General features: G+C 38.9%; 1 protein-coding gene across 3 annotated transcripts in view; it reads right to left on the reverse strand.

Moving 5' to 3' along the window:
* The window catches only part of Prex2 (phosphatidylinositol-3,4,5-trisphosphate dependent Rac exchange factor 2), a 301586-nt gene that overhangs the window by 151139 nt on the left and 128712 nt on the right, over positions 1–21735 (reverse strand). For all 3 annotated transcript variants that reach the window (XM_076924369.1, XM_076924368.1, XM_076924370.1), the window contains exons 19-25: positions 17611–17696; positions 13601–13737; positions 11134–11251; positions 7200–7384; positions 4702–4863; positions 1260–1482; positions 538–745 (exon numbers count right to left, since the gene is read on the reverse strand). In XM_076924369.1, coding sequence (XP_076780484.1) covers positions 538–745; positions 1260–1482; positions 4702–4863; positions 7200–7384; positions 11134–11251; positions 13601–13737; positions 17611–17696 — 1119 coding nt within the window. The remainder of the gene's footprint in view (positions 1–537; positions 746–1259; positions 1483–4701; positions 4864–7199; positions 7385–11133; positions 11252–13600; positions 13738–17610; positions 17697–21735) is intronic.

Genomic DNA, 21735 nt, shown 5'->3' on the forward strand with positions numbered 1-21735 from the left:
TAGAACACAACAAGGAAATGACCATACCCTCTTAGGATGCTTTTAAGTGTACCTGTTTGGTACTTGGAATTGAATAGGTCTCATGCATGTAGGCAAATGTTCTACCACTCATCTATCCCCCTTAGGTCCCTTTCTTATCACTTTCTATTTTGAGACAGGGTCGTACAAAGTTTCCCAGGCTGGTCATGAGTTCCCTATGTAGCACAGACTGGCCTCAAACTTGTAATCCTCTTGCCTTGGCTCCATGTGTAGCTGGGGCTACAGACTTGTGTCCTGGGCCCAGCTTTTAACATTCTGATATAATGTTTTATAATGAGACTTAGCATTCTTCTTGGGTCATTCATTCTCTTTAAATTAAATGATTATTTAACATTTCTATCCCTATGAATTGTTATTTTATAGCATTATAAGGTAGAATGACAAAGATCTTTATGGTCAGCACAAAAATTCTCACAATAATGAACGTATTTTTCAAAAATGATGCCTTGCATATCTCTGTGTTTCCGCAAACCTCTGTGCACAACATAGCATACTTACTCATCGATTTGACAAACACACATCTCCATCTCCTTCAGTGCGGTCTGGAGCTTGCCCAGGAGTTTGTGATAAATGTCTTGAGTTTCTAAGTCTTCTTCTTTCAGCAAATACCGGAGGCCATGGCCATCCTTGTGTCCCAGCGACAGGCCCGAAGGAGCTGCCATGGTTGTGATTGTGTGTTGAATGTACACCATGGGGCTCAGTTTCCCTGAGGAGTTGAAATCATTCCATCATTTAACTTCTGCTTATGGACTCCAGCCCATTTTGGAAGCCCAAGCTCATGTATAAGAATATGTCAATTCAGTGTGAAACTTAATTCAGAAGTTAAAATTTGTGAGGCATTGTTATTAAAGTCTATAAATATAGTTAATTTGCTTGTCCTATTGGAGTGATTCATTGCAGCCCCGTGCACTCTTCTCCTGTACCTCCTGTACTGTTCTTAAAGCTATAGAATCATTTCAGGTAAGAACTTTTCAGAGCAAGATAAGCCACATACATAAGGAAAGCAAGAGCAATTGCCCTTCTTCAGGGGAAATACTAAAAGTGTCAACTGTCTTTATATATTTATATGAAATAATCTAAGCAAGTATAGTTAGGAATCGTTTCCTTCTGAAAAGATTGTCTTCCTTGCACACTGGGAATCTACCAAATTTTAAGGTGCAGGCATAGCTAGCTATACATTTTTTTTTTAAAAAATTCATATTCATGACTTGACAAAATACCTGGCTCCACAGATTTATTTTCTTTATCATGAGAATTATGTTTCCTACTATCCAGCTGCACACCGAAGGCACTCCCCAGGGAAGTTGATGTTTTCGGATAAGAAACTTCCATCACATTGACATGGCAGTTGGTCGGGCAGAAATCACTGCTGTGCAGCGGGGAGATCTTAGGTTTGGCCTGCTTAAAGGTGGGCCAGGCTCTGTTCTTCAGCACCCGAGAGAACTGCAAGTTACAGAAGAAGTGGAAACCAGTTGAACTCACAGCAATGACTCAGACATCTCACATGCATCCTTCCTAACAAAATCAAAAGAAAATTAAGACATGTCTTTATGAACAAGGTAAGAATAGATTGTAATGTTAGAATTTATTTCAAAACCCAAATATCCAAATGAAGCAAAGTATATAGGCAGCAACTGTATATGGCTCAGCTGACACTGGAAGGGTAAGTTAAGTGTTAGAATAAACCTCAGTGACATATAACTTCATAGCACTTGGCCCCATTGGTCCCAGGAGCTGAGAGAGCCTAACAGAAAGACTTGATAGAAGGCACCCTAGAACAAGAAGCAGAGTTTTAAAAGTAGGCAAGTCAACAAAACAGTATAGCTAGCTATAGGTAGTCATGGGTGGAAGAAGATGGGATTATCCCAAGCACCATCAGAAAGCCACCCAAAGCAGGAGTCTGTGCAGACCCAGCAGCAAGCTGTAGAGGTGTTGGTCCAGAGTGGCAAGATGGCTGGGCTTCCCATACATCCTGCCAGATGGCTGGGCTTTATAGGTGGGATCAACCAGAAGTTAGTTGTGTATTCTGCTTTCATGCCATTGATGATAAAGTGTTACTTAAAAGAATAAAAAGATAGCAAGCTTCAAATGCCAGTGCCCTGGCCAGCTGTGCACCACTGGGCAAGTTCCCTGATAACTCAGAACTTCAATTACTTTATCAATGAAAGAGGAAATGTATATCTCATCTCACTGATTAGTATGATTATACACACACACACACACACACAGTTAGCTGGAAAGATTGGTGCATGTATTAAGGGTTCTTGCTGATATCCTAGAGGATGAAAGTTCAGTTTCCTGCACCCACACTAGTGGCTCACAACCCTCTGTAACTCAAAGTCTAGGGGAACCTAATGACCTTTTCTGGCCTTTGCAATTATTCACACATATGTGGCACACACAGACACACACACCATGTAAAAATAATTCTGTAAACTGTTTCACACATTGCCTGATGTCTCTAATAGCTAGACAAAACATGTTGTGTCCTACAGAGCTCTAGTAGCACCTCATGAAAGCCAGATGTGAGCTGCAAGGGTGCTCCATCATCTGGGTGGAGTCCTAGCAGCATGGCCATGCTTGTTTCATCTATTTTGGTCTTTCTTTTTCAATTGAGTGCTAAGTGTAAGAGGACAGGAGTTTTCTTTTCTTGTACCTCTATTGGCAACATGTAGGAGCATGCCAGTATTTCCCTTTTCTTCCTGGCCCATCTTTAAAAAAATACTCTCATTTTATTATGAAACATAGAGCCAATGACCTATGAACTGCTACATAAAATAACCCATTCTTTGTCACTAATTCTTTGCAGAGGCCTGTCTATGAGTATGCCTAAGATACTTCTTGGTGTTGCCTCTACAAAACATGATGTGATAACTGCTCAAATGAACAGAATAAGTGATGTGGGGTACCCAGCCTCAATTGGTACAGCTACAATGTAACTTCTACATCCTTGAGTCAAGGAACATTGCAGAAAAGAGGGAAGAAAGACTCTAGGACCCAGATGAATAGGAAATCTACTGCTAGATACTGTGTTCCAGACATGAGAGGGATGGTTACACTCAAAAGTATGGTTGCTTAAACAATATAGATGGGAGACCTTTCACAAGGCTATAACCATTAATGAGTGCTATAGGCAATTAATGGTTTCAGACAGAGAAACAGTTATCTTCAAGTACAAACTCCATGATAGATTATCCAACCCCAAAACATCAGCCATAAACATAGGTACATACAAGCATTGCCAAATGGGCTCAGTAGTAGACACACACACACACACACACACATACACACACACACAGTGGGAGGAAGGCGTTATGAATTTAAGATGGGGGAGAGGAAGCATGGGGAAGGGCAAGGAATAAGAATGCTATAAATACAGTATTCAAACATGAATTCTGAAAAATTAAAAAACAAAATCTGGTAGGAAAGATCTCCTTTAGAAAATGAGCCCAAAAATGTCTATTGTGCTGGATAGCTTGATGTCAACTTGACACAGACTAAAGACATCTGAGAAGAAGGAACCTCAACTGAGAAACTGCTAAAATAAGATCAGGGTGTATGTGCCACCTTGTAGGGCATTTGATTTAATTTTCAATTGATGGGCAGGCCATTGTGAGTGATATCATCCTTGGTCTGGTGATCCTGGGTTCTATAAGAAAGAATGTTGAGTAGCCATGGGGAGCAAGCTAGTAAGCTGCACCCCTCCATGACCTCTGCTTTAAGTCTTGCCTCCAGGTTCCTGCCTTATTTGATTTCCTGTCCTGACTGCCTTCTATGATGAACAGCCAAATAAACCTTTTCCTCCCCAAGTTGTTTCTAGTCATAGAGTTTCATCACAGCAGTAATAGCCTTAAATAGGACAGTCATGCATACACTTACATCCATACATAGCTCACAGGGATTTTGATAAGAGTATAGGAGATTACTCCCCTTTTCATGTAGGCTATCATGAGGCAGGACAGAAACAGCACTCAATTTTAGCAACTACATAGGATCTGGAGATCTATTTTCATAGTCTCTTTTTCTTGTTTACTTTCCCCTCATCTATTTGTTAGTTTTTATTGAAAATAGACTTTTTATACAATATATTTTAATTACAATTTTCTCTCTCAACTCCTCCTAGATATCCCTCACCAATCCAAATTCACACTCTTTCTTTCTTTCTTTCTTTCTTTCTTTCTTTCTTTCTTTCTTTCTCTCTTTTTCACATTAGAATACAAATGAGCATCTAAAAAAGGTAAAAGAAAACAATTAAAAAAGAAAACAAGATAAAATCAAACAAACCAGAATAACATGAAACAAGCAAACTATCAGAAGGAAAAAAAAGCAAAGAAAAAGCACAAGAAACACATGCAGGCACAAAGACACACACACATTCATACACACAGAAATCCTATAAAATCATAACACTGGAAGCCATAGTATATGTGGAAAAGACTATGAAGGAAAGAAAAACAAAACAAAAAACAAACAAACAAAACCCTACTTAGCCTCAAGCATTTTCTTACAGCAACAGACAAGTGACCAAGAAAATGATATAAATGTTATTATTTCAACAAATGAATCCATAACACATATTAAAGAGGATATTAGAGTCTGATTGGAATGTGGCTCAAAAGGAATAACTTCAATAACAATTTCATGTAAATGCAGACTATTTACCCTCCCATAGCTGGATATTCTGTGGCACACATGTTCGATTCTCTCACTGCACATGCTGCTGAATTTATTCTGAAGGTCAGTGGCAATCACTTCATTCAAAGAATTAAGGCTGCTGCAGTTTTGGACAAAATGTTCATCACTTTTTGCTAGGGCTTCCAGAATCTGTAGTGATAAACACAAAAGAAGAGGAAAGGAACTTCAAAAGAGAGCACATACAATTTTCATAGGCTAGCACTGTAGATACCCAGGTTTAGTTTCATGAGGCACAATCTGTAAACTGACTTGTCTGTTTGGAATCTCAAGTTTCACCATCTCTGAATGATGAAAGCCTGCCCAGGGAGCCAAGCAGACTTCAAAGACTTCCTGCTGGATCAATGAGCTCTCGCTATGATATAGGTACTCATCTCCTGAACATCTACCTCAAACACTCACTATGACTACTCCACCCCACCCCCACCCCATCAATTTCATGGTAGATCAACAACAATATTAACAACAACACACTAAGAAAAAGCATTGATATCCTTCTTACTTAGACAGGCCAAGCAAACAAGGCCAACAAACTGTCTGCTGAAAGGCTAAAAAATAACAAGTGTTCACAATGCTTCGTCTAGGCATTGTACATTTATTTTTGCTTACAGATCTTTAACTTATGTATTATGGCTTGTGATTTTCTTTTAATGAATTTTCTGTGTGTGAGAATGTGTGTTCCATGGTCTCCATGTGCTCCTGCTGCTTTGTCTTCCCCTATGTTTGTTTTGTTTTAATTATTTTGTCTTTTTCTGATATTATTATTATTATTATTATTATTATTATTATTATTATTAATGCCTGGTTGACTTTTAATAAGAGAAAGAAAAGAGAGAGAGAGAGAGAGAGAGAGAGAGAGAGAGAGAGAGAGAGAGAGGATAAAAGAAAGAAGGACAAAGGGGGTATGGATTGGGGTGAATGGGAAGTAGAAGGATCTGGAAGAGCAGGAGGAGGGGTGACTGTAATCAGCATCTATTGTATGAAAGAAATCTATGTTCAATAATTTAAAAAAAAGAATAAAGGAAGTTCACATTAGCCTTTTAAGAATGGAAATAAAAGGAAAGTATCCTGGTTCATTATATAATGATCCTTTTTCAGTGCCTGAACTCTAGCTGATAAAAGTTCCAGATAAAAGCATCAGAATGACATTTTCAATGAGCAGTCTTTCATGTGTTGCAGTCAAGTTAAGGCTCTGTGAATGTGCACATACATGTATATGAACATCTCCCTGTAGTTTGGCTCACTGAAAATTTCTGATGACGCAAGATTTCCCTAACTCTGTGAGATGTGTGAAATGCAATGCTTCATCTCTTTCCAGCCCTGCTTCCCAGATACACTGAATGTGGACTACAGGTTCACCTGCTCACAGGTCTGGAAATGTCAGGGCATGTTTCACCATCAACAGTGTGTGCTCCTCAGTGTCTGTTTTAACTTCGAGTTATCACACTAACTTATACTGTCACACACATAGAAAATCCCATTTAATATTTGCCAAGTGGATATAGCTAAACAATAAAGTAATATAATTGTTATCACCTAATCCTAAGATCTTACATGGGTCCTATTTAATAAGACATTATTGTTCAGAAAGGGCTAAATTTTGAAAACATACAAGATGCTTACAACGGTTTAACATCAGAATGTGTCCTTAAATTAATGTTTAGAAGATTAAAACATGATTATTTTAAAATACCTCCTTTGAATCACTACATTAATTTTCCTACTTAAATTTTTTAAATGAATGATAAATAAGTAGCATTTCAACTATACATATTTGAAACAATAGTTAAAAAAATAAAGGTAAAGAAGCTGTATCTTATCTCTCCAACTAGTAAAATCAAAGTTCTCACAGGATAATAAAAAAAGTCAACTGGAATATTAAAGCCAGATGTGAAGAGGGCACATCTGGATCTATTAGGAAAACAAACAAACAAACAAACAAACAACAAAACAAAACAAAACCAGGAGATTGACTTGTTTCATTCAGATTTAAAGATCTTCCTCTTTCTCTACCTTGCTTTCACCTAAGAACCATCTGACATTATTATTTACAAACAACAATTAGACATTAGTGGATGTATTTACAAAGTGGCTTTTATGTTTTCCAACATTTGGGCAATTAAGGGATTTGAATTTTTTTATTTCATGACATGAAGCACTCATAAATAATGTACATTCAAAAACCTCTCATAACAACTACCTGAAATCCATTCTTTGGGCTGAACTAGGAGTGTAGCAAACAGATCGAGCAAACTCTTTACTATATAGGCTAAGCCTTGCCTGGGTGGGAGGCTCACCTAACCCAACACTCAGCTCCTATGGTCAATAAAAGGAATCTGGTCCACAATGAATAATGGGAAGAGTTAAATGGGTTATCTCCGTAGCAGGAACAGTCATTTGGTATGATAAAGTGGGGGTGGTTTCAGAGTTTAGGTAGAAGACTCTTAATGTCCCAGAGTCACTTGTACCTTGGCAGTTAGGCTGAAGAACCCTTTGGGCTCCACCATCTTCTCCACCACATTGCACTTTGTGCCCGCCGTGCTGTCATACTCATATACAACCCCGTACTCGAGGTGGACGTTGTCCACTGTCAGACTCACATGCTCCTTCTTGCCGTCGATAATGGCCATGGTGTTGAACTTGTCAATAACATCTGGAATACAATTTGAGTGTAGTCAAATCACATTTCTTCCTCCTCCTCAAGCATCTTTGAGTCTCTGATTATTTAACTATTTTTATTTTATTCTATTTTTGACACAGAGTCTTACTATGTAACCTTGGCTTACTTAGGACTTACTGTGTAGGCCAGGTTGGCTCGGTCTCCCAAGTGCTGGGATTAAAGATATGTACCTCTGTGCTCAGAGAGTCTCTGAATACTTTTAAGAGTTCTTTAAAGGCTATCTAAGTTAGATATGATAAGTAGTATATCTCCTTATGCTAATGCTTTAAAAAAACAAAAATATTTTTTAAGAAAAAATAAATATTCAACAAACTCAAATATTGCCATTTTAACATCACCATTCTGATTCATATATCACTTTGATCAGTGGACTACATATATACTGGCTTACACCAAGTAAACACTATAGAGAGAACTGCATCATTTTTTATTTAAAGTGAATGTGAGGGGCTTAAGCAAAGGCTTAGCAGTTAAGAGAACTTTCTGCTCTTGCAAAGAACCTAGGTTCAATTTGCAGTATCCATATGGTACCTTATCATCTGTGAACCCTCTCACGGCCTCCATGGGCACCAGGCATGTACTTGGTACACAAAAGTATACATGCAGACAAACACCCATACAAAATAACGAATAAGCAAAAGTCTGTTTACGAGGTGTGTATGAATCAAAGTTAGAGATCCTAAAATGGGCTCAAACATGGGATGAAAATGTGCTCCGAGGATCAAATAACCACAGAAAACCACAAAGCAGGTCAGATTTCTAAAACAGGAAGGAGATGTTAGATCATTTTTGTTTCCAGATGCTTGAAGTTCTCCAGACAGTGTCTTGGAGAAATAATTCATGGAGGAAGTCCATCATTGTTCACTAGACTAAAATTTCCATCTAAAATTTTCAACTGAACTCTGTTTAGTATACACTCAAAAGCTGAGGAGTAAATAACTATAATTTCATAAAAGAAACTATTATGTGGCCTAACAGTAGATACACACTTAGTAGGAGAAAATATTTATAACACCAAAGTTCTATAAGGAAAACACACACACACACACACACACACACACACACACACACATGCTATTGTATAATACCAGTTTACTATAAAGCAAATAAATCTCCATTTTAGTTTCAAACTGTCACATAAACCAATCAACCTTTTGATATGGACTATTGCCAACTTATCCCAAATAGAGGATAAAAGCCTCAGGACCTAATTCTCTTGTGATCAATAACATAATATCTTACATTATATCTTATCATAACAATAGTACTGTTCTATTGAGGTTGAGATAGTTCTTATAGTACAAGTGTGTTGGACAGATCAAGTTGAGCATCCTTCAGTGGATGAAAAGAAAACCCCTCATAATCAGTACATACAGATGTCACACAATAAGAACAAACACAGTTGGTCTTTGACCCATGTTACCAATAAAGAAAATCCTTCTGGTTGAGATTCGGAAGGATGGCTCAGTTGGTTTAGTGCTTTCCTCTAGAGTAGGAGGGACCTGAGCCTGATCCCCAGAACCCATATAAATATGCTGGATAGAGGTGGCACACATTTGTAATCCCAATGTTGGGATGACAGGAACAAGAGAACCACAGGTCTCTTTGGCCAACCAGCCCATCCTAATAAGTAAGCTGAAGAACAATGAGAGACACTGTCTCAAAGGATGTGGCTGGAGTTCCTGAGGATCACACCCAAGATCCCTCTCCATCTTCCACATGCGCTCCCATGAACGTGCACTCCTGGGCTCATGCATCGGCACATGCACAAATATGAAAATAAATCAGTAAATCACTAAATATAAATAAATGAAATCTTTGAAGCATTCTGCGTCTGAGTAGTAAGCACCATAGGAAAGTCATACCCCATTTATGCCTTGCTAGAGTAAAAGTTGGCTTTTATGTTTGCTAGGCAAGTTCTTTACAAGTACTATAGTTCTGATGCTCTTTTGTTATTCACAACAAGATTTTGAAACCAACTGTGGATTGTGGTAATACATATGAGGTAATTCCAATGATTACTTCAAAATGGGAGCTAGGGAATCAATCATATGATTTCTGGTTAAAAGTTCAGCTTCCACTCTCTCCTGGATGTGTGAGGATGTAGATAAAAGTTATTTTTAATCACCAACAGCCAATAAGTCAACCATGTTACATCACTAGACCTCCCTGAAAATAGTTAAGTGGTAGAGTCTGAAGCATTTCCAAGGCAGTAAGTACACTCATATGCCAGAAGACAGGTATCCCTAGACTCAATGGGGCAGTGTGTTGCACCCCAACTGCACACCACATTATCTGGCTGCTCAATCAGGAGACTAAAAAAAATTTATTCTTCTAGATTTTGAGAATTATTCTACCAAAACATTACATGAAAGAAAAGAGTGTGGAAACCCCTTGACAGTAGCACCACTTGGTCAGAAATCAAGATGGAAATATGAGATTGCAGTGGGCATCGGCGGCACAGTGTGGGACTAAGAGTTTAACTAGTCGTGTGTGCTAACTCTCTGGGAACACAAGAACAGAGATGTAGATACCAAGGTGCTGTCTGGAGAAGGATAGATTTTCACACATATGATATCTGAAGTGTTGTCCAGAGGATAATTTTCCAACTATTTATTTGGAGGAAATTCACAGTGTAATAGAAGTGTTCAGAGATTCCCACCAATAAATATGTTAGCAGGACACAACGAAACTGTCAGAGTGGATACAAGGACTTTTGTGGAAACATTTTGAAAAAAAATTAGTCATGGCATTCAGCAAATGCTGGCATAAATGCCACAGCTTCAGTAGTCATAGGTCAAAGAGCCACTGAACACAGTTCAAAGAAGGACTGCTACACTGAGAAACAAACAGAAAAAGAAGAGCCTTACCAAAGATTTACGTGTGTGTGTGTGTGTCTGTGTACATGTGTGTATATGTGAGTGTGTATGTGTGCAGGTGTATGTGTGTGTCACATGTATATGTACTTACTTCTTTTTGATAAGGTGATGATATAATAAAAATTACTTGAATCAGGGGTCTGTTTTTAAAGAAGCTACAGAATATCTCAACCGTGGGTCTTCTTAAATGTGCATGACTACATGACGCAGATCTTATGAAAATGGAGACCTGATCCATCAGACCTAGGGTGGAAGTAGAGTCTGCATTTCTGCCTAGCTTTCAGGGAAGTGTACTATGGACGAGCCATATAGAAACAAAAACATCTAACTGACATTTACCTCCAAGAAGGAAATCCTAGGTCGGTTTCCCTGCCCCCAGCCTGCCTCTCTTGGTAACTTAATTTGCACACCAGACTCTTGACCTAAACAAGCTTAATTTGTTCCCCTCCCCCCCCCCCCAATGTGAGTAGCAGGTGAGACTTTCTGTTTTGATGACTAATAAGAAAGTCTAAGAAGACAATGAAAGGGCCCTGCTAAAAAGCACGGGCTGCAAACATGTAATCCCATCATTAGGACACAAAGGCAGGAAATTCGTCACACATTCTGGACCAGCCTGGGCCATATAGTAGGTGAAACCTGCCTCCAAGAAAAATAAAAGACCTAAAAATAAGATACGGTATCACATGTCAACCACTAGCCATTACTATTTTCATGGATAAAATGACATATAAATGCGGTAGGGTCATGACTCAAAAATATAAGACCTCAGTACTTGGAAACAGACACAGGCTCTAGGGAAAAAAATAGCAAAAGCACATGAAAAATAAAAAGAAAGGTACTTACCTTCTACTTTGCAGTCAAAAGCATCCCCAGCCTCATCTCCAGGGGGCTTTGAGTGGGACTTCTGAAGGTCTTCGTGAGCACTTTCAAGACTATCATAGACCCACTGTATGGAGTCTTGCTGGAGGGAAGGGAGGGGCAGGAAAGAGAGAAGTCTCAGAGGTACTGCATTGGTGCCAGTATTAACTTCATAACCACTAATAACACATGAATGTGCATCACTGTTAGCTGAAGCATCTTGCTTGTTCATTTGTTTGTTTGTTTGTTTGTTTATTTATTGGTTTAACAGTAATAAAATTTGAAAAAGAAATAAAATATCAGAAAGGACAGCCAATGGCAATTCAATATTCCAACTTTTTCTATCTTAAATCATCTTCAGAAGATATGTTTCACATGTTTACTCTAAAGATGCACTCTCAAATAGGATACAGTTCTCAAATGTCTTACCCAAGTGCCTCAAGTATATCTTTAGGTGAGATATATGTTATACCTTAAAATATGCAAATGCAAATGGGCAATTATTTCCTGCACCAATTACATATGATTATGCATACCATTCTAAGGTCCTAACAGACACATCAATTTCAATATATCAATGGTATTTATGAATCAAACCAATGTGAAAAATGGAAGAATGTCTCCCAGTGTAATGAATTTCCAAGTCAGGTAACATCCTTTCATATAATACATAACTCATCCTATATGTTAATTGAAACAGTAGTTTTATTCTTATTTAGAGAAACAAGACAGATGGGATGATTTCCAAATAAGTGCTTCAAGGGTTACATGACTTTAAGGTTTATAAATAAGATGAAAAATCAGATTGAACTCAATTACCTAGTGTGATAGAATGTGCAGCATCCATTTTTCTCTGAATCAGCTCCACAACTGTGTCTAGTTAGTATGCAGCTATATAAATCACTACAGTGAGAGCTAAGCTTGTGGATGTCATGGAACTCAGTGTAGGCACATGCTTAATATTCATGGAGCTGTGGGCACAGTCTCCAGCACCACATACACACAAAACCATGCTAGTCGATTTGGGCATTCTTGTGGCTGCAATGAACCACTACGGTTATATAGTATCTATGTGTTCATGTCCTTCTCACCCTGACCCTGGCCTTGGCCCTATGACTTGATTTGTCCAGAGGTTTAGTAGTAACAAGAATCATCCAGGAAGAGAGTTTATCGGAAGTAACAGTCCCTCCTGATATTTTGGTAATATGCAGAAAGAAACATCTGGTAAGAGATCTCAAGACAGGAGCTCAGGAGGATAGCTGGACACACACATCTGAGTGTCATGAAGAAGGGATACAGGTACCCATGCAGGGCCTCATAGAAGGCAGGCACCCCAGCAGCTTCAGAAGAACCACCTCTAGATAAATGCAGTGGAAGATAGTGTTTTCCTAAGTCACCTGGTTTGGCATCCTCCATTACATGGTAATGAGTACCTACCTATCAGGGCATGGTACTCAATGAGTTTATTGTTTTTCTTAATGATTTCCTGATCATGACTTCTCTAAGGAGAGAGGTGGGAAACGGAAAAGGAGTATAACTTGGGTAGATCAGTTGGTTTACTTAGAAAAATCTTGATAGAAGAAGAAAGCTTGCTTATTTCAGAAGAGTCTCAAGGTGCAAGTCACATTCACTTGTACAGCTCAACGGGTATTTACTGCTCCAGACTAACCTATGAGTCTATACATAACTTCTTATTTTCTATTTTAGTAATCACCTTATTAGTGAACAATACAAATCAGCTCTATCCCCGTGGAGTTAGTGTTTTACAGAATGTCAGCCCCAGCGTCAATAAAAATAGCTGTTTATCTTCTCTGAGCACAGTCAGATTCTCAAAAGCAAGAGAACTGTATCACACAGCATCAGGAAAACACATGACCCTCCCCATAAAGGTTTCTGATGCCTCTAATTGGTTAACCTGAGACTCCACTCAGCCAGACCAATATTCACATTTTATTTAGATAACAATAAAATGTGTTTATATTAGGATCCAACTTCATCTTCTGATAGTATTTAACAGATCAAAGAATAGTGATTAAAAATTTAAACACAGGCAAGTATATTCTGGTATTTTCTTTTAAAGCTAAATCCATTTACCTAAATAAATATACCTACAAATTAGTTCTATAAAGTCTAGACTTTCTCATGTGGCTCTGGGTTCAATCCCTAGAAACAATTGGATTTGAAAGAGAGAGGACAGAAGGAAGAAAGAAAAGTGCCCCCAAATGTTTTTAAATAAGTGATGAGAGCACAAGAATAAAATGTAATGACAAAATACAACTATTTAAACACAGCCAGTACTTTAGGATTAAATAAGATAAATCTGTCATGATGAGAGTCACAGTGCTGTGTTTAAATTGGAAGGAAACTGGAAACTAAAGCTTTTCCTGCATTAGTCCACGACATCCCTAAGAATTTCAAGAAAGTGTTCAATGAAATCGCTGCTTATCTGTACCTTCATTGGCCGCTTGTATTTCCGGCAGGCAGTGACATGTGCAATGACACTGGCGTGCGTCTCTTTGCTGACATTGATTCCATTTACTTTGATAATACACTGCCCTGGATGAAGGCCAGCTGCTGCAGCCACGGTACCTTTAAATGTAAACAGGAAAATTGTCAAAAATCAAACAGCAACAAAAGAATTCACCTGTATCAGATAAAGAACAATAGAAGCAATTTTAAACATATCAAAGCATATCTAAAACGTTCCTGTGAATCTGGTTCAGATAGCAATGCCCCTCACTCTTTCTAGTTTCTTACCTATGATCCAGACTGTGATTAATAGAATATTCCACTGCCTCGGCAAGGATTATTTGAAAGGAATGTCACATAGCAACCTTTTCATTGCTGATCAGATGTTTCCCTTTCTTATGTCTAGTCAATCTAACTTTCTAAATCTATAGTAAAACGAATGTCTGAAAGGCCAAAAGCATGAACTTTATTTAGTTTACTAAATCCATAGATACTAAAATAATATTACTTTTGTTTTTCAAATGCCAACAATTTAATGCGCATATAAAATTAAATCTTCCAGGTATTTTTTTTCTGTATCGGTGTACATGTTCATATAAATGAAGACAAGTGTATGGGTATGAATGTGCCAGTGTGTGTGTGTGTGTGTGTGTGTGTGTGTGTGTATGTACACATACACATATGTGTGCATATGTGCATTCTCATGTACGTACGTGTGTGTGCATGTGTGTGTGTGTGAGTATGTGTTTGCATACACAGACCAGAGCATTTCTTAAATTACCTTTCACTATTTTTTTGAGTCAGGCTTTACCACCCATCCTAGAGATAAATTATAAGCTAGATTGGCTATCTAGCAAGCCCCAGGAACCATCCGTTTTCTGTCTCTCCAATGCTAGATTTATAGCAGTGCATTGCAGATACTAGCTTTTTTTTACGTGGGTTCTGGAGATTCAAACTCTGGTCTAATAAACAGCTCAAGAACTTCAACTGAATCATCTCTTTAGCCCCCTCCCCCCAAAAGGCAACTCTTATTGGAAAAATGTCAAGTCAATTAGCAATCATGACTGGTTGCGTGAAGATAAATGGGAGTTTGGGAGCCAGAGAATGTGTAAACAATGAAATTAAGCAGTTATCAATCACCCAGTCACTTTATGTGCATAAATCCATAGATCTCTCTCTACCTATGGAGAGGTACCTAGGCAAATATGTAAGTGGCATGTCCTAGCTGGAGACTTAAGATTTTTTCCAAGCATTGCTATTAGAGAGTCTGACAACAAATACTGTTAGTGAATTTTACACATGCATGTATGAGTGTGCACACATGCATGCACACACACACACACACACACACACACACATTATACCAATGTCCATAAAACTTACCATACAATAGGAAAGATTTCCCCTGCAAGCAATTCACCCATAAAGGAATCATAAGCACATTTTAAAACTTTTATACTTGAAACACCTTTTATTCTCTGTTCAGACTCCACTAAGATTCATTCTTAAAAATAGTTTTTCTACACTAAACTGAGCCTTAGGTAAGGAGGAATATTTCAGCACCAAGTAATGCTTTAAGTCAGAAAATCAATCAGCCATATGGACATACAAGCAGTTCTGTTTGTGTTCAAACTTAGAATTAGTGGGGGTTAGGGGGAGCATGAGCTAAGATGGTATGGGGGCAGGGCAGTTGAGACAGATTGGATAAGTAGCAGAGTGACCCCCTCTCCCCGGAGTCCCGGCTGCCTGAAGTAAAATCCTGGGAATTTGACCTTTATTATACTTAGAGGACACTTAGGGACACACGTCTGTCTTACAGACTGAGTATCTGGGAGGTAAGAAAGAAGTGCATCTTGAGAGACAGGAGGCAAGTGTGAGGAGAAAGAGCCAGCAGAGCAGGAACCTGTAAGCAGATGGCTGAGAAACACTGAGGGCTCACAGGGACAGAGCTGGCATCAGGACGTGCAGAGTGGGTGCATTGTGGTGTCTCATTTTGTGGTTTTTCCCTCCGACTATTCTAAACAAAGAGCCAGGAAGGTGCTTAGACTGATCCAAGGCTGAACTCTAGTGGCCTGCAAGGAGCAACAACTAGCAAGAGTAGCCACAATGACCCTTTCTTGTGGCATAATTTGTTTGATAATGAATCACCATTGGGTTTTTAAAAAAGTCTGAAAAGGAAAACACAAGAGAACCCCACAACCCCAGCCTTTCCCATTTAAGAAACAAAAAGCAGGAACCCAGTGGCCACCCACTCAAAAGACAGTGATTGGGACCTCAGCTCGACACATTTAGGCTTGCATTGACTGTCCCCAAATATGAGACAAACTTCCCTTACAGGGAAGTGAAAACAGAAGCCATGTGTGTTCTCTGTTCCAGTGTGGAAAGACGTTTCAGTGTGGAGAGGCTTTACATGTTTATCCATCCATTGTAGAAAGTTGTAGAAGTTGTGGAAAGTTACTTCTTTTGAAAAGAACATTTACTTTTGAATCATATACGCATTGGTTAATTTTATAGTGCAAATTTGGTTCTGATATGAGCATCCTTTCAAAATATCTCTTCTTTGTTCTTGTAAGTGTCTTAGTACTCCAAACACCACCTTCCCTGTATTACATAATGTGGGCTTTCCTCTGTCCACAAAGGCTCTGTGGGACCTCCTCTGTCCACAAAGGCCCTTCTGGCTCCAGCAGCCAGGCCACGTGTTTTGTGGAACACTGGAAATCTCTACTCCCTTTCGTGGTGTCAAGATGACATAAAAATACATATTGCAAGAGCTTTTTATTTGCTTTTCAAATAATTTTTTAAAAAAAAACATAAGCAGGCTTTTAATCACTAAAATTATTGGGTTAAGAATGAACTTCATGATGAGATTTTTTTTTTTTTTTTTTTTTTTTTTTTTTTTTTTTTTTGTGGACACAAAGGAAAAAGTTGAAGGAAATATATAGCAAGATGGTATCAAAGCCTGAACACTCTACAAAACTTGAAAACTCTCTTATTTTTAAATTATTGAACAAAGCCCAAAAATTTATTTTATGCTAAGAAAAACACAAAGGGATAACTTTAAAATCTTTGTTAATTTAAACTAAAGTAGACAAAAAAAAATCATGATTGAGTTTGTCATTCTTCAATCAGTTTTGTAACAATAATAATATAAGAATTTGGGGGCCTATTTATTTATTTATTTGTGGTTTTTTTGTGTATGTGTTTATGTGCGCATTTGCAAGTGTCCTTGTGTGCTGTGTGTATGTGTGTGTGTGTTTGTGTATGCGTGTACATGCATGTGTATGTGTTCATGTGTGTGTGCATGTGTGTGTGTGTGTGTGTGTGTGTGTGTGTGTATACATGCACATGAGAGGGCTGAAGCTTGACATCCGGTGTCTTTTCTGGAGTACCTCATCACAGCACCTCAGTTTTTTTAACCAGGTCTCTCACTGAACCTGAAATTTGCCTTTGGACTGTACTAGACAGTCAGCAAGCCCAGGGGCTTCTCCAGTCTCTGTGCCATTGGAGCTAAGTGTTGGCACACAAAAGTCTGTTTTGTATTTAGTTTTTAATGTAAGAGTTGGGGATCAGAACTCACAATCTCAGGGGGCCAGTACTTACTTCACTTACTGGGCCATCTCCCCAGAGTCCCTTTTGTTTGTTTGGTTGGGTTTTGTTAGTTTGTTGTTTGTTTTGTTTTGTGTTTTGTGTTTTTGTTTTGCTTTGTTTTGAAAAAGGCCTCATTCTTGCCTGAGCTAGCCCCAGAATGTGAATCAATCCTTGCACCTTGGCTTTCCTGCGCGTGCTAGATATGTAGACGTGAGCAAGGACACAGAGGTTGAAGTTTTGTGGTTTTATTTTGATGTCTTATTTCCAGAATGCACTTCCAGGGAGTTGCTTCAGTGAAAGAGGACCATTCCTAGCACTATGAGGACACATTTCAGTTGGACAGGAAACAGTCAAAGCACGGGCTGACGCACTTCCCCACACAGCCAGCAGCAAAGAACGTCTCACCTCTTCCCACAGCGTGCACCACCGAAGGGCCAAAGCCTCTGATCTGGAAACCAAGCCCATCTGCAGAATCTGGGATCTTAACGGTCCTAAAAGTAGCCAGAAAATAAGGTGAGACAAATGTAAATCCACAATTGGTTCTGAGGGCACTCATCTACACCTCCGCTCATTTTAGCATCCCTGAGATGAGGAGGAGGAGATTGGAGGTAGTAGCTCCTCCAGCCAAGACTTCTCACGGCCCTCAACAGGATGTACATTGAATGGTGGTGGTAGACTCCAGATGGGCTCCCAGCTCAGGCCCCCAAAACAGGATGTAAAGAACAATAGGTGGTAGAGGCCACTCCAGCTAGGTCAGCTCAGAGGACTGCAAGGAAACCTCCTCACCAGGGAGCATGCGCAGTGCTGTTAACCTCTCCCCTACTGGACTTTTCGACCTCCTAGGCACTAAAATCTCTCATGCATACTTTTGCATTTTATTCATCTACTTATATCAAATACAATTTTATATGAAAGGGGAAGTCCTTAGGTTGCTCTCATTGTTAGAAATGCCCCCACTGGGAGAGGGTACGGGAGAGAGGATGACAGGTGGAAGAGAAATCTAATCCAGCGTCTGTTGCTCTGCTCAGACTGCTCTATATTAGCCTGTATTCTTGCTTCCCTATTTGTCCTACCTGAACCTTCCACTACTTGATCTATTTCTATTTCCCAGATGAATTCTTATACAGGAACCTAAGAGGCGAGACAGCTGCTGGGGTCAAGACCAGAGGAAACTGGAAAACTGGAGAGGGTCTACCTGGAGAATTCCACTGAGTGAGAAGCCGGCGGAAATAACACTGGCCATTGCCTAACCCAAAAACTAGGCATAGAATAAGGACACCATATAGTGCCCACAAACGTTCATATAGATGCATCTGTGGGGAGGAACAGGCAACGGTAAAACTAGCTCAGCATCCTCATTCTGCTACGTTGTAGCTGGGTAAACTTGGGTTTAGACTAGATCCTGTTGCAAACCTTGTTACAGAAACTATTGGAGGTTATCACTGTTAAAACTTATTTTGTAGTATGCTGATGAGGATTAAAGAGATAGTTTCTATACTACTTAAATTCTGTTGCTAGCATAAAAACATGGCCAAAAAAAAAGCTGTATGGGCATTTATTTCATCTTATAGATTACTGCCAATCATCAAGGGAACTATGGCAAAGACCAAGGCACGAGCAGAAGCAGAGACCATAGGACAATACCGTTTAGAGACTTACTTTCTGCTTCTGCTCAGCTAGCTTCCCTATGCAGACCAGACACACAACAGACAAGGCATGGCACAACTCACAGAGGACTGGGCCATCTTCCATCCATCAGCAATGAGGAAAATGCCCCCATAGCCAAGCCCATAGAACAGTCTGAAGAAGGCAATTCCTCGGGTGTATCAAGTTGATATCCAAAATTAACCATACAAGTAGCAAACTGTTCTTAATGATGCTGAGCTAGATAAATACTGAAGAAAAAAGAAGCATTCCTCACTGACTTACTATTACAAACAGGAAATGGGTATCTTATGAAATTCCATTATAAATAATAATATAAACGAAACACACAGTTGATACATTTCTACCCTTGCAAACACCACCAAAGGACCAACAAGGACAAATCATAGAGGACAAAGCTGTCTAACACTGTATTATATCATCAGGAATTTGATTAACTTACGAGTTTCTATAATACATCTCCGGAAGAATAGGACATTAAAAAAGTAAAACCTGAGGAAAAGAAGCATCACCAATGAACCTACACCAAAATAAACTTGATGAGAAGAACATGAGACAGTGGTCATGGCACACTGAAAAAGATGTGCTAATTTGTCACCAGCAATGTAGAACATTCCCCAAAAGGAAGCCAGAAATCAGAGAGCAAACCTGAAGAGCAGAGAACTCTAGAGCAGAGCATTGTTCTAGCAAGATGAGTGTCAGAAACTACAGTAGAGAGCAAAACAAAATGGGGTCCATTTTGCTGGATGGCCCTGCCTACCAAAGTAACAACTGCGGTCTGAAAGGGATGAGCTAGTTACAAACAAATGCAAGCATTCCTTCATGGACACACTGGACAGTCTGAAGATAGGCAGACCTATTCGAGGCAGCTCACAGAAGACCCTGCACCTGGAACAATCTGAAATGTAAATAAAACACCCAATTTAAAAAATTCAAACCCCCCAAAAGAGAAAAACAAAAAACAAAATAAAAAAGATAACCACAAGTTACATTTAGCCCTGCAGGCAGTGCCTGACACTGAAATCTCTGATGTAACCCAGAAAAGCAATCAGTGATAAAAATGCAAATTTCCCATCCAGTGGCAGTTTAAAAGTGCTATTATAAATGAGGTTATACACCATACCATGATTTGCATATATGTATGATGGGGTCAAAAAACCAGCACATCCCCTATCCTTAATTACATACTTTCTGGGGTACAGGGCTGTATCCATTTCATTTGATCAGCAAATGGTTATTATTATCTGTCAAAGAGACATGTCATTTCAATAAAATTAAAGTGAACTAAGGTAAGAAGAGAATGAATATGTGGCAAGGATGAGGCAGAAAGTGGCTGCCTGCTTCTGTGTACACTGTATGCAAATCCACTTAGCCAAGACTCCCTTACAGCTTCCAAGCGGGCACTTAATTACTTCTAGGTTATTTGTATTTCTCAGCAATCTCTCAACTCTTTCTCAGTAAGGTCTGCCCATCTAACTAACTCTGCTATGTGATTCTGACTTCCACTGTTCCAGAAGATTACTGTAACATTTTAAAAAACAAAATGTGTACTCAGCATCATGAAATCCATTTTAGGGAAAAACTTGGAATTCCTCTAATTAAATATGATTAAACTCAAATAAAAACATGACCTTTGGAGATCACGTTTTTCCAATGGGAAAACCATGTTGCCTATTAAAATAATTCATAAAATTATACGTGAGGAATGTTCTATTTCTGATAGAAAATAAATGTTAAATCAGCTACTGCAAAAAAACTTTTAGAGAAATTTCTTGATGTTATCAAGTATAAAACATAGCTGGAATCAAAGGAAAATTCTGTCATATTTACTTCTTGTATTTTTGTCTTTTCCTCTCCAAACAGAATAATACTTAAATTACCAAAAAAAAAAAAAAAAAAAAAAAGGAAGAGAATATGAATAACCCAACCAAAGCTCCCACACAGTTTTCTCTCTGGGCCTGATCTAAAGATACTCCCCAGCCCAGGTGGCCTTGGAAGTCTGAGAAGGAGAAAGTGTGATTTAAGACAAAATGAATTGTTTGGAGATGGAGATATCGCTATGTCTCTCTCGCCTACCAGTCCTCTTTAAATAAAAAATAATCACTCACTCTGGTAAACACTGGAGGTAATCTGTCTGTACCAGGGCACAAGCAGCCTGCTAGAGCTACTTTAATTCATGAACTTTCTAAGAAGTTACCTGTCATAGAGGAAAATTCACTTAGGAGAAAAACTTCTATTGTTCTCATTATACTCAAGTCAATTTATGAATGAAAATATCAAGGAAATCCTAAGGTATTGTACAAGGTTGGGAATGTGTTTGCTGGGGCTAAATGTTAAATATCCTCAAGAGAACCATGTCCTGGGGACTTGAAAGACAATGGAATTTTGGGGAAGTGAGTGCATCCTGAGGGATCTGGCCTACTTGATGGTATCAGACCTTGATGGGCTCACAATATTCTGAATTACTGGGAGGTGATGAAAAGTAGAACATGGGACCTAAATAGAGGACCACGTCCATGAAGGTGTGCTGTTAGGAGATGGATATTCTGAATTCTTCACATCTTTCCATCTAGCTGTTTTTAGAGTCCCATCAGGTCACCACACACTCCCACCACCATCATGTTCTGGGCTAGCACACAGAGCCAACCAACTGTGAACTGAGTCCTCTGAAACCAGGAGCTAAAGTAAATCCTTCTTCCCTTGAGTTATTCATGTCAACTATTTTCCCAGAGTGACAAGAAAACTAATAAGTTCAGTCTTATTAGGCAGGGAGATGTCATTGAACACATAGTAAGTAGATCATTGTAAGTATCTAGAATGTTTCAAAGCCTTCAAAACCTTCAACTCTTTATCTAATCAGCAACA

This window comes from Arvicanthis niloticus, chromosome 25, assembly GCF_011762505.2.
Source record: "Arvicanthis niloticus isolate mArvNil1 chromosome 25, mArvNil1.pat.X, whole genome shotgun sequence".
NCBI lineage: Eukaryota > Metazoa > Chordata > Mammalia > Rodentia > Muridae > Arvicanthis > Arvicanthis niloticus.